This window comes from Anthonomus grandis, chromosome 5, assembly GCF_022605725.1.
Source record: "Anthonomus grandis grandis chromosome 5, icAntGran1.3, whole genome shotgun sequence".
Lineage (NCBI taxonomy): Eukaryota > Metazoa > Arthropoda > Insecta > Coleoptera > Curculionidae > Anthonomus > Anthonomus grandis.
The window spans coordinates 3,953,587-3,968,403 of record NC_065550.1 but is presented as its reverse complement, the minus strand read 5'-3'; the positions used below and the strand labels follow the sequence as shown (position 1 = coordinate 3,968,403).

Below are 14,817 nucleotides of genomic sequence, written 5' to 3'. Positions count from 1 at the left end.
TGGTGATTGTGTTTTGAAAGGATTTCATTTGAGCTTCCAGAAAAATAGCAGCATTTGTTGGGGAGCTGTTATCCGTGCTGGTTATCCGCAAGCTGGGTTTGCACACAGAACACACAAAACACATGACTCTAGTCTTCATTTGAGTGACCTGAGCCTCTGATGTAGTAAATTTTGAACATGATAAGCAATGCACGACACTACAGAAGTCGCAAACAATCTTATATTTTACCTCTCTATCTGTTAGACTTGCACCACACCTTCCGCAAGCCATGATATAGATCAAAATAGCAATTTAACAGGCTTCCAAAAACTCCAAATCCGAAAACACGTTGACTTGGAAATTATTATTAAAAGTCAACAAATCCAATTCTTCAAACTCGTTGGCTTAAGCAGAGCGGCAAAATAAATACCAAGAATGTTCAGGTATTGATTCTCATAGACGCACAAAAAAAACGTATTGTTATCTGAGAATTTCTATTGTTTCCACTGAAAATCACAATTACTCACGAACCACCAATCACCAGCAGTACCAGAACAGAATATTGCAAAGACAATGCCAAGAAGCAGAAAATATATAAGAATCTGAAGTCTACCTCTTTCTAATCGTGTAAAATAAAGCAAATTCGCGGAGCGTAAGAATGCGCGTGTTTACAGATGATATTGTGGCAAATTTCCTGAAGATAAGCTTACTTCCGTATGTACCGTTTATCCAATGCTTGATAAAGAACGTTTACGAACTGAACTATCTGTTCTATATTCAAGAAATGATTGCAGGACATTAAATGGCGCACCACCTCTTCTAAAATTTTTAGTAACCAACAATCTAGGAGATACGTTGAAGGAGACAAAAAAATTATTGGAAATTGTGGTAACTACTCCCATGACGACATCAGAGGCGGAGAGATGTTTTTCAACATTAAAAAGAGTCAAAACATTTCTTAGAAATTCAATGACCGAAGATCGTTTAACAGCACTTTCCATGCTATCTATTGAAAAAAAGTTTATCTCTAAAATTAACAATTTTAATAAAAAAGTTATAACAAAGTTTGCCACCAGGAAAACACGAAGAATAGACTTAATTTATAAAAAATAGGTAGTAGGTGAAATATAAGTAATATACGAGTATAAAAATAATTAAGTTATTTTTTTGCTAATAATAATTGCAGAACACCCTAAAATTTTTACTACGAGCCGCCACTGCGTCTAAGTAAGTTTATATTATTAGATTTATGTTTTAAATAACAAAATATACAAAAATAACTTCTTTAATGCAGAAATAAATTTATGCATTAGAGGGTTAAGGATTAGAAGTTTTCAAATTGTCACCCTGTAGGTTTCTTTGGAAGGGGGTGACAATACTTTCATGACGCACTGCTGCAAAACTTTAGGCAATGTAGATAATATAGTTATAGGTATTTAATTTTTTATAAGAAATGTAAGTAAACTTTTTAGAAAAGAAAACTTCTATAGGGATCTAGGCAACATTTTCGTGGTTTCTCATTCCCTACTTGGTTGCTACAGGACAAAGGCTCCTAGTAAAATTTGAACGTTAAGAAGAAGAGAAGCTGCCTTAACCTTAAATTTATGAAACTTAACCTCTAAATTCCTAAACCCAAACCTGATCAAATAAACACAGACACCAATATAATAAGTAGCAAATATTTTTGTGCAAATTATAGAATACAGAATATCTAGTTTTCGACTATATTATTTGCTTTAAGCCATTAAGGGAAGTCTCGTTTCAATATGTGTAAAAAGAAAAACCAAAGCCTTTCTGAACTGTACACTATGGATACAGACTCAGATTCCGATATTTCCTCTGATAGTGAGGGAGATAGCGACGTGAGCATGAGCTCTGATTCTGAACCTGAGAACGCGACTGCAACAGAAACACTTAATACTACCAAAGATGAAACTGAAGACAACTCAGAAGAATCTGAGGATGAAGTTATCAAGGCAATAAAGAGAGAATGTGAGAAGAAAAATGACCACCCGCCCACTATTACATGTGAAGACTTTATTACTGATATTTGTTTTCATCCAGTGCATGATATTTTGGCAGTTGCTAATATTATTGGGGATGTTCTTTTGTATAAATACAGCTTGGAAGGAAACAGTGTGCTTAATACTCTTGAACTTCATTCGAAAACTTGCAGAGATATTGAGTTTAGTCATGATGGCAAAATTCTTTTTTCTGTTTCCAAAGATAAGGCAATCATGTTGAGTGATGTAGACACTGGAAAACTAGTTCGGTTTTATGAGAAGGCACATGATGACTCTCTAAATTGTTTGACTGTTATTGATGAACACTGTTTTGCTACTGGAGATGATGACGGAACAATCAAACTCTGGGATCAGAGGCAAAATGGAGACAAACCAATATATAAAACCAAGAAAAATGAAGATTATATTACAGATATGATTACTAATGAATCCCATAAATATTTGGTGTGCTCTAGCGGAGATGGTTCTTTGACCACCATAGATTTGGAAAAGAGAAGTGTCTTCATGCAAAGTGAGGAGTATGATGATGAATTGACTTGCTTAGGGTTGTTTAGATCTGAAAGCAAAGTTCTTGCAGGTATGTCTATTAATTATCATTTGTTATCATCAATTAGATGATTTCACCATATCTATAATATTATTAGTCTTCTTATCCAAAATAAACTATTCTGATGTTTACAAATTTGAACTGCTGGATGACCATTTTTGGCCTCTTTTATCATTTTGTAGATGGTTATGAGAATCTGGTTATTTTTGCTTTTTTCTGGTTTTATCTTTTAGAGTTTTGATCAATTTTGTTTCCATGGCCTTTTTGAGTGCTGAACTTTGAAAACAATTGATTTGTATAATAGTAACTTTTGGTGTAATCATTATGCTATTTCTTTTAAACTTTTTGAGAAAAAAAAAATGGCTATTTTTCAGATAATGCTATCTAAGAAAAATTAATGATATAGTGATTATTATCTTCAAACATTCTTTTCTTAAGTTAGATGAAGATTTGAGATCAAGTTTCTCACATTCTGTTGAGCTCATTTATTTATTTATCAATGAAAGGAAAATCCCATTGAAAATTTTACATAAAGGATCTAAATACTTGATCGTAGAAAATGGCAAATAACATTAAATATAAAATACAAAATTCAAACAACAAAACAAACTTGTAACATACGAACAAACAAACAATTATTTCCTCCATCCTGCTCTAATACATGCATGCTAACATTGCTTTTAAATATGTTGAGTAAGCCTCCTTGATGATCAACAGATAAATGTCAATTAAAAACAATTAATGAACAACCTAATGGATTATTCATTTCATAATTTACTCCATGGTACTCAACTGCAAATGTTTAATTGCTTCTCAAAAAGGCTGACTGTAGATTGATTTTTAAGGATTTCATAATATTGATACTATACATTTTTATACAGTAGGGTTCATGACTTGGGGTTTTATTTAATATTATTAGTCGAGCGGCTTTAGATCATTTTGGTTGAATTTTATGAATTCAAATATCCATGAATATGTTTTATAAATTAGTTTAATATAGTGTAAATACATTTACAATAAACTTTTTTAAAATAAAACTTGTCTGATATATTGGATTTTCCATTCATCAAAAAGAAAAACAAAAATGTTGTTTTTTTAAATAATGTTACCTAGGTAAAAAATAATTTAAATTTTTTACATAATTATAAATGTAATGTGTAAAAAATTTATTAAAATAAATGTAGTATTTGTTCCATTTTTAAATAAGGAACAAATATATACTTATATTCAATCTATAAATTTAAATCTCACAGGCCTACCAGTGCAGCCCCTAACTTGTTATTCCTTCTTTCATTTTAAAACACATATTAAAAAAAAGATAAAAGCTACTTAAGTAATTCTCAAAACCAGATTATGATCATAAAATTATATTTTATAATGGCCGGGTTCATTTGAAAAAAGCGCTCCCTGAGAGCTTGATTGTTGCTCAGGTATGACAATTTTTATGAGTCCTTACTATTATAGGCAAAACTTCCAGCGCTCAGGTAGCGCTCGGTTCTGATGAACCTGGCCAATTATTAACATAACTTTGCATAACAAAATACTTAAAAGGGATTATTATATCATTACCTGGCACAACCTCAAAATCGGTTTGGACCCATTTTACAGGCGATCGTATTATACTTTAAAAAAATCTGCTTACAAAGTAAAGCTGTATGTTAAAATAATTTAAAATAAGTAGGCATAATTCTCCTCATCTAAATCTGCCAAGGTTGCATCGATGGGCGGGCCTATATTTCGCGCACATCGTTTACTCTATCTGTTCGGTAATCCGACTATAGTACATTTTCGACTGCCTTATTTTTATAAAAATAGAAAAAGACAAGTTTTTAATATATAATGTGCCCAACCACAATACCACTAATACCAGATACAAACACAACCTAATTCCAATATATTGCCAGCCACCAATAAGTGTCAAAGAGCTTCTGAATATGAGGGTGTGAAATGACAAAATGACAGGTATGTTTTCCAGCAAATTAATGAATGCCACTAAAAGCATTTTAGTTTATGATGCCTTTTATAGTACTGACTGCAAGCTGGGCAGTCAATTAAACCATTAATAAACTAATAGATAAAACAGACTTCATTAATTTTTCTTCTCTGAGATAACATACATATATCCAGATATTGATGTTGATTACCAAATTTAAAATTGTAAAAAGTGTATATATGAATTGCCTCTGAATTTGTTCTAACTTATCAATGTGTACAGCAAGATTTCTCCAATTATTAACAGGTATGCAGATAGTCTTGATTTTTTTTGCAGTTATTTTTAAAAATTTAAGAAATGTGCACATGCTGTTTTCTTAGTTTACATTTTCTAAATACTTAATAGTATTATATAGTATGTATAGCTATTGTGTGTTATCTTAGAATGTTTATGTAAATATTAATAGTAATAAATAAATAAATGTCATCTGCACACCTCAGATACTTGCAAGATATAATCCACTGCTCTATGGCGTTAGCAAAATAAGTTCAAAGGGAGAAATGCACAGTATTTAGCTTGAGAAATACCAGATCATGGTCGATACATATTTTCTTTAACCCTTTATCTACAACCCATTGGCATTCTGTCCAACTATTTCAAAGACAATTTACTAAAACCCAAACCAAGTTGATCATGAACTAATTCATCCAACAATTTTGGTATATCTGGCTGTTTTTTGATCCCTCTGTTATGGCCAATATCTTCTCTATCTCCCACCTTAAAAATTGGAACAGTATTGTATTGTAGTGATTTGTTAAAAATTATAAATACTCTTATATATACATTTCTTGACCATACCAGTTACTCCCCCTAGCGGCAGAGTTAGGAATTATTTCCCTTTTTTTTTAGGTTTTCTGCATTCACTGCTGAGATTTGTTACCTCACAATCCTTAATTTATTTAAATCTATTTATTTATTTATTTATTATTCAACAGTAAGAACCAATTACAAAATAAGTGAAACACTTTGTATAGAATCTTAAACAGTATAATAGACAATCTTTTAAATCTTAAGCACACCATCATGGCAGAAGCCTTTGTTCTTCATGTAATTCTAATATTGTTGTTCTGAATGTCACCAAAACAGATAAATTATTTAGAGTGTCATTCTAAATGTAAAGTTCTGGGGGTGTTTATTGACATAGTTTCTCTTTCCAAAAAGTGTCTGTATGATTCAGATTTATTTTGACTTAATATGTATAGGTTCTACATTAAGGTATAATATAATTATGCTATAATAAATTTAATATAAATATACTTGGGGGCCAGAAGTTGGGATCATTCCAGACTTTTTTTTTTATAAATGAAAAGATTTTATATTTTTGTTCATTCTACAAATAATAACTCCTTGTGTATACAAATACTGTCATAAGTTTATATCCACTATTACAACACATATAACCAGAATTTTCACAAACATATTAGTCAAGTTCCATTTGTCATTAGTAATCAAAAGTCAATTGATTGTTTCTTGCAAAATATTTTTTTAAGCATCTACATAAAATTTAATTTTTTTATAATTTTCACCACAAATTGATCTGTCAACCACTTCCCATCCATAATGTCAAGTTAAAATAAGGTGAGCACCGGGATGAAATATCTGGAATAAATAACTAACATCAAATATTATTTTTTTAGCCACAGATTTGAACCTTTTATTTTTGAACAAAGGTAAAAATGTTTTTCATACATTACATATACCATGCTTTGAGGACAGACATATAAAAAGGACAGTTTTAAAAAGTACAAATGGGGAGATGTTAAAAACCATGAGTTTGGATGCTAGGGTACTTTACATTAGCAATCAATTTGGTTTTAGGACTGGTTTGTCCACTACTGATGCTATCGGCTTACTTGTTGAGTACATTCAGTCATCATTGGAGATTAAATATCTTTGTCATGCAACATTCTTTGACTTAACCAAGGTCTTCAATTCTGTGTCTCCTGAGATTCTGGACCAGTCAAACCTTTCTGATACTCAGGTCATGTTTTCCCAGGCTTTTGGGACAATTGCTGACTTAAGTTATTAGAATTCTCAATTTTTTTTAATAGTGGTTTTTCTTTAAAAGTTGTCAATCAACTAAACCATTTTTAATTAACTGTTTCTTAGTTTTTGCAACCGCGTTGATCATGAAATCTCAATTTTCGTCAATGACAAAAGTAATGAAAACCCAAAAATTACTTTCTTCTGCAAAAAAAAACCTACCTTCAAAAAATTATGGAATACAAGTCTGACAGCTGGTTTAAGCATTAACCATACTGGGATACTATAACGTAACTGCTATTTAGGTAGTAGTTATTGTGTTAAATGATCAAGTATATCTAGAAATTTCATGTTAGAAGTTATAGTCAATCAAAGCCTTAGAATTTTAAAATTTATGCTTAGATTCAAACAAAACAATTGACAAATCAAAATTGTAGATGAGATTTACATAATTTTCAAACAATCTTCATTCACCAGACACATCCCTGACTCTTCAACCCTTTGAAGATGTTTTCCGTTCTTATTTTCGCATTTTTTTTTTGTTCTATGTGATGGTTTCTCTTGTAAATTTTAAAAATTACGAGAAGTGCAGAAGAGTTAAATTATTAATAATAATGAGCATTAAATATTGGTTTTTGTTAAATATCAAAACGTATCATGAATTTTCATCATTACAGGTTCTTCAAAAGGTGTGCAATACCTATTTAATTGGGGTGAATTTGGGCTTCATAGTGATGCATTTCCTGGCCCAAAAGAATCAATCAATGCCTTGATTCCGATTACGGAAAATATTGTCGTGACTGGCCAGGAGGATGGTAATCTTAGAGCTACACATCTTTTTCCTCACAGGTATGTATTAAATTGAATCTATTTTCTCTATAGAAGGTATCAATTATAGACCGGTAAATCTAACTTAACACGTTCGAGACGACGTGGGTGGTACATACTCATTTATTTATACAGGTCGGCGTGACGCACCGGTGGCTCTCAAAACATTCGACAATCCGTTAAAGCTAGGATATTTATTTTTCGGTTAAAGTAATAGTATAGTTAGGTTCATGCGCCATCGCTGAGTGTGGTACCTTTGGCGATAAATATGCCGTATAAAAACCCAACGCTTTTTTTATCATTTCTAAACGAAAAATTAACAAAAAATAAAACGTTTTCTATACAAAAATAATAAATAAATGTTTTTTAAGCTTATTACAAAAATTTTCACTTTCACAAATACACACAATCCTATAGACACAACTTAAAGTTATAATATAATTCATAGTACTAACTATAGTTATTTTAACAAAAATTAATGATTCTTATTTTTCATATTATCTCAATTAAATAATGAATCCATTAGAATAAAACGAAAAATTTTACTAGACCACAAATTAGGCCTGTGTTCAAAATTTTTCATTTGCTATATTGATATAAAGACAAAAAATAATTTTTGTTTCCTTTGTAAATAAATAAATATGTTATTCTACTATAAGGAGCAGTGTAGCGGAGGAGGCATAAGAATTAACTAGGAGGAATTTAAAAATTCAAACAAAATTGCAAAACGAGTGAATCGACTTTCAGGGGACTATAATTTTATGACAAATGGCAACTACGTAAACTGGTAATCAAAAATAATTAACAAATGCACTTTAAATTAATTTATCAGTAACTTTTTAAAACTATAATAATTTCGTGTAATAAACTGTGTTAGTTCAATATTAATTTCTCAATTTTTGTCTTTAAATTTTGCGTTAAAATCTTAAGAATTTTCGGAAGCAAACATAATATATTTCTTTGCAAATTAGATTTGTTAAAAAATATAATTTTATTTAAATAATAAATAAATAAATAAATAAAAAGGACTTTATTTTTGACTCGGCGAATTTCAGCAATGCTGCTTTTAACCGAGTACATAAATGATCAGTATACATAATAGATAATGTTTGGAATACAAAAATATAAAAGATTACAACTGTATCTAAATTCACAATCTTAATAATTATAAAGAAAAACAGAAAAAAATATATAGGTAAATCCAAAATAATGAAATCATAAAAAATTAAATTATGAATTTAACGAACTAAACCATAACTTATAACAAATAACAATAATCCATGCATACAAAACAGTAATGGGCAAGAAGTTCAATGTAATATCTAATTAAAAGACACAAGAAATAAGCAAGAAGATGAAAAAAAAATCATGTAAAAAAAAGCATTGTTATTAATCTAATAAAGTCTGTCTGCACTTTTTTTTAAAGCTTGTCTTTGCAAACCTATCAAGCTGGATGGTATTTCATTTAAAAGTTTGCTGACCAGGTAGCTAAAACAACCTCTGAAAAGGCTTGTTTGGTATTTTGGTATTTCCAGTCGATTTCTGTACCGTGTATTTAAGTTGTGTACAGAAGTTCTATATGATAGTTTGTCTATTAAATACTGAGGTGTTTGTGTTGTTATGAGATTATTTAGAAAGGAAGCAAAATGCAACTTTTGTCGTTTTTCGATATTAAGCCACTGTAGTTCTTTTATTTTGTGACTTATGTGATCCCTGATTCTTAAATTGAAAATTAATCGAGCACAAGAATTCTGTATCTTTTGCCATTTAAACTTTGTCCTATAATCAATGAAAGGTCCGTAAACATAGTTGCCATAATTGGTATGAGAGAGCACCAGTGATTCACAAAGTATTTTTTGTGCAAAAAAAGTGCAAAATTGATAAAATGTTTGCTTTTATAAAGATTTCTCAGCGCATAGTACGCTTTCTGGCATATTTTAGCAACATGCGATTTAAATCGCAAATTGCTATCTAGAATGATGCCCAAGTTTTTGTACTCAGTAACCACCGGTACTCCCTCGCCCATCATTTTTACGTTTACGTTGGACACAGACCACTGACTTCTTTGGATTCAATTTTAGACCATTTTTATTTAAATAAGCATGAATTTGATCTAACATTGGTTAATTTGTCTTTCAGCTTCAAAACAGTCTTCCTTCTCAAAAAAAAACTGAATCTGACTATCATCAGCAAATTGCTTTAATTTACACTTGTTGGTTATACACCGGTGCATGTCCATCGTATAGATTACAAAGAGCAGCGGGCCCAATATTGAACCTTGTGGCACACCTCTTAAAACAGGCAGCACACTCGAAAATTTCTGGTTAATAATCACTCGCTGAGATCTTTGTGTTAAATAACCTCTTAAAAGTTTTATGGTTTGGTCGTTAAATCCATAATACTGTAACTTGGCACACATAAGTTCTGGATCCAGCGTGTCAAAGGCCTTGCTGTAGTCAAGTAACACCAGGGCACATTGTTCTCCTTTATCTATCGACTGGATAATTTCATCCAAAACGTCCAGCAAAGCTGTACCTGTACTAAAACCTCTTCTAAAACCTGACTGATATTTATAGAAAAGATTATTTTTTTGCAAAAAATCGAAAATTTGATGGTAGATTATCTTTTCAAAAATTTTAGAAACCACGCACAACAAACTAATTGGCCTTAAGTCTGTGTGACTCTTAGAATCTCTATTTTTTGCCAAGGGTAAGACTGTAGCTGTTTTCCATTGTTGGGGAAAAGTGCTAGTTTCAATCATTTGATTAAAAATATGCGTTAGAAACGGAATAATAACTGGACAGCATAGTTTAAGCATTTGAAGCGTAATCTGGTCCGACCCTGACATTTCATTATTTTTTTTAGAACGGGTGCTATGATGATGATGAAGCTCAGTGAAAATATGTTTTATTTTTTTAGGAATAAAGACTTGTACTTACAAATAATCCTTTTAGGTTTAAAACATTAAATTCAGAATAAAGATTAATTGTAGGATACTGGCTATTTTTGTACAGAATTATCTTTAAGATTTTTGTTTTGGCACACCTTTAAAATCTGCAATGTAGTTTCGCGAAGACAGTATAGTAAACAGTATCTTAAAATAGACTACAAGGGAATTATAAACTATTTTTATTGTTTTTCCATTTAGAATGTTTCGAAGCTGGAAAATTTGTAATATAGTTTTTAAAGCTTTTTCGCCGTTTCGATAGCATGCTCATTCCAGCGAATTCAATATATAAGCCTAAATATTTAATTTTATTCGTTTTATGTATACTTGGACAGGTAAAAGTAGTATTTAATAAAGGTTGTGGCATGAATTTTAATATCAGATTGTTCGGGTTGATCGGCAGCCGTTAATGAAAGTGCTATAAATTTAGTTTTTACAACGTTTAGACTTATATTATTGCTACTTATCCATTTTTGTAAAACGCTAAGACCTTGTTCAGCTTTCAAAAATACATTTTCTCAATTGTTGTCTGTAAATGTCACGGCAGTGTCATCGGCAAAGCAAATAATCGAATAATTCTTGAGCAATTGTCCAAATTCATTAACATAAACTAAAAATAAATCTGGTCCCAGGACTGTGACTTGAGGTACTCCAGTGCTAATGACCGTCCCGCTACTTAATGTATCATTACATCGCACTTTTTGGATACGATTTTCCAAATATGATTTAAAAAGATCTAACACACGGCCTCTCACCCCAATACGGTCCAGTTTCCTTAATAGCAAGAAGTGAGAGATCGTGTCGAATGCTTTAGCAAAATCCATATAGATTGTGATGCATTTTTTATTTTGCTGCATTTTAGATATCCCGGTGCCAATAAAACAGAGTTATTTTGCCTGAACCCAAACTGTTTACTATAAATAAGATTTTGTGATTCAAAAAAATCCACGAGGCGGGCTTTAACTATTTTTCGCATAGTTAGGAAAAGGTACTTAGAAGTGAGATTGGTCTATAGTTTCTCATTTGATATAGGTCGCCACTTTTGAAGACTGGAATAACTATAGCAATTTTCGATTCTACAGGAATTTTTTAAGTACTAAAAGTTAAATTAATTACACGTACTAAAGACTTTAAAATATAGGTATGAATTGATTTTATTAATTTGGCGCTTATACCGTCTTCACCCGGAGAAGAGTCTGTTTTTAAAGATCTGTTTATATGTGATACAAGTTCTTTTTCGTTGACTGGCTTTAGAAAAAATGATTTGTTTACAGGTTTACAGCCTAGTTACTTTTGTTGTCTTCATTCGTGAATGTAATTTTGCTAGCCATTATTTCTCCCATTTTTGCAAAAAAGTTGTTAAAAAGTAAAGATGTTTTTTCTTTATTTTTTATAATCGCACCTGTTTCGTCTTTTATTATTATTTAATTTTTATCATTGATTGTGTTTATAGATTGAATAATAACTTCCCATATTTATAGTTCCTGCCTGATTCGTTAATTTTATCTTTGTAGTAAATTATATTTAGTTTTCCTAATTAGTTTTTGTAATACGTTTCTATATTTCTTGTACTGCGCCTCCCGTTCCACTGAACATTTTTTAGTAGTTGCTGTTTTAGGCTATCCCTATGTTTAATGGATTTAATTAATCCTAAAGAAATCCTAAAAGGTTTAATCCTAGTATATCTTTGTTTAGCAATAAAAGATTTGGTAGACAAATTTAAGTAATTTTTTAGGACAGCCATAAATTCTTGATAAGCAGCCTGAGTATCGCTATGACTTGTACAAGTTTCCCAAGTCTCTCTAGTTAGGTGCCATTTTAATATTTTGTAATCTATTTTTTTATAAATGTTACTTTGTTCCGGCTTAGTAATTTTATAGTTAAACTTCAATTCTGTAAATAAACCTGTCATATAATGATCTGTTATATCGGTTTTATAGATAAAAGAAGAGATTTTAGGCACAATTTGTTTACTGTAGCGGACAAATATAATATGATCTATACAATTCGAAGAATCTGAAGTAATTCTGATAGCTCTCGTTCATTAAATTTAAATTTTCATTTGTTTTTAAAGAAGAATCATCTAACAGATTGATGTTTATATCTCTATTTTCTGAGTCAATTGATTCAATAAGCACATTTAGTTCATCAACATTTTTCCTTATACTTCAAACATTTATGTGGAACACCTTTAATTTATTGTTGCCCCCAGCCAACTCTCTCACCTCCTCAAACGCTTCTAAATACTACGCATTAAACTGCTCGCACTCCTCGATAGCTCCAAATAAGTTAACAATTAGTACAAATATTTAACTAAACTAAAGAAAAATTATTAAAAAGAAGTAAAACTTGAACCTATACTCCTGAATATTATATTATACAATACTATTTGCGTCAAAAATAAAAAATGTAAACATAAAAAGACATTCAGGAAAGGCATCGTTCGTCAAATCTTCAAATTTGTTGTAAATTACCCAAGAATTTGCCATACACGTACCTAAAGGATTTCAAAAAATGGTTTTATTAATTTTAATTATTCAAAAATTTTCCGCGAACCGACAAAATCTGGTTGAAAGGTAAAAGTCTCTAAGAAATATCTGAATGTAATGTTTCTGTTTATTACGTAAATACTAGTGGTATGAGAACTAAACGTTTTAAAGAAGCTGTTAGCTGTAGTTGTATTGGTTAGCGAAACATGGCTTACTCCAGATTTTTCTGATGCCGAGATTAGTATTGCTAATTTTTGTATTTTTAGGCAGGATAGAGTTGTAGGTGAGAATACTGTAAAGACGCGGGGAGGTGGGGTATTGATTGCTGCGAGAAAAAACATATCTACTAAGGTAATTGGGGTCTCTTCTGTAAACTCGGATATTTATCACGTTTATGTAACTTTTAAGCTAAAAGGTCAGAATATTATTCTCTGCAGGCCTATGAAGACCATTGTAGAACTCTTGAATTTTTATATGATTAGTACCAGGAGGGGTTCCTTTGTCTTGGGAGGGGACTACAACTTACCTAGGGCCAAATGGAATAAGGGTAGTATGGGGTTGATTGTGGAGTGTCCAGAAAATTACTTTGCTTATTGCGTAACAAATTAATTTAGCTTTTATAACCTTTTCTAAAATAATTCTGGATTGATTAGTAACGGTGTTCAGTTAGACTTGGTTTTTAGTCACTTTGAAAACCTTGTAGTTCACCCAGCTGTAGATCAAATCTTTGATAATAGCTTGAGTCATTCAGCTATATGTTTTGAACTTTTGCAAGATGAGTCATTGGAGTCTCTGGAATATGACGAATACTTTTACGATTTTAGAAATGGGGATTATATTTCAATTAATAATTATTTAGCCTCTGTCAACTGGTATGACGTATTTTTGGAAAGATCTGTTGAGGAGATGACTGATCAGTTTTATGAAATACTTTATGTGTTGATTGATACATTTATTTCATTAAAGAGGTATCGCACATCTACATACGTTTCCAGTGAGGGTCTAGTTCTGAACTCCGTAAATTAATTATTAACAAAAAGCTAGCTCATAAAAAATTTAAAGAAAATAAAAATCAAGCTGAATATATTTATTTTTCAAACATAAGAAAACAATGTGAGGAGTTACATGAGACCTGTCATCAACAACATATAAATAAAATTGAAAATAACTTGTATAACAACCCTCGGTATTTTTGGTCATATATTAATCGTAAGAGGAAGGGTAGTGATTTTCCACAGAGGATATCTTATGCAGATCGAGCGGGCGACAGCCCCTGAGATTTTAATTTATTTGCTGAGTATTTCCTATAGATGAGTTGCCAACTTTTAATTTTGAAACTTAAGTGGATTTGAGCAAAATTCACTTAACATTGGAGGAGGTTTTTGAGTCCATTGAGGGCTGCTGGGGTAAGATCAGTGCTGGACCGGATGGGATCTCTGCATTTGTCTTAAGCAGTGTATCTGTGTACTAACCCCACCCATCTCTCAGATATTCAACAAATCTCTGGACACAGGTTGTTTTTTCAACTTTTTTGAAGAGAAGCTTTTGAAAACCAATATTCAAGTCTGGTTCCAGGGAGGAAGGCTACTAACTACCGAGCAGTTTGTAATCAGTCAGAGATACCTAAAGTGCTCTACTTCTTAGTCAGTAAAAGACTTTCTTGGTCATTTCGAAATCTTATTAATCCAGAGCAATTCGGCTTTATTAAGGGTAGATCTACTGATTCTTGCTTTTATTTGTTAATTTCATTTTGAACAGCTGGGAGAGGGGCTCTCAGGTTGATTCGGTCTATGCGGATTTTGCTAATGCGTTTGACCGGGTCAATCATGGGGTGGTTTGTGGCAAACTTAAGGTTTTGGGGGTTCTGGATCCTTTTCTTTCCTGGATCTGTGATTATATAACAGGTAAAACCCAGTTTGTTGATTGTTGTCCCTGGTTAAGTTAAAGATACCCTCTGGAAATAGACGAAGCGAAAGTTTTTTTGTTCCATTCCATCGGACTAGCTATGGCATCAATAAGCCCATTA

General features: G+C 31.4%; 1 protein-coding gene across 1 annotated transcript in view; it reads left to right on the top strand.

Annotated features, from left to right (window-relative positions):
- Nucleotides 1-1,592: 1,592 nt before the first annotated feature.
- Nucleotides 1,593-14,817, top strand: part of LOC126736819 (WD repeat-containing protein 55 homolog) — a 31,586-nt gene continuing 18,361 nt past the window's right edge. The window contains exons 1-2 of the mRNA XM_050441376.1: nucleotides 1,593-2,581; nucleotides 7,205-7,376. Coding sequence (XP_050297333.1) covers nucleotides 1,747-2,581; nucleotides 7,205-7,376 — 1,007 coding nt within the window. The 5' untranslated portion in view covers nucleotides 1,593-1,746. The remainder of the gene's footprint in view (nucleotides 2,582-7,204; nucleotides 7,377-14,817) is intronic.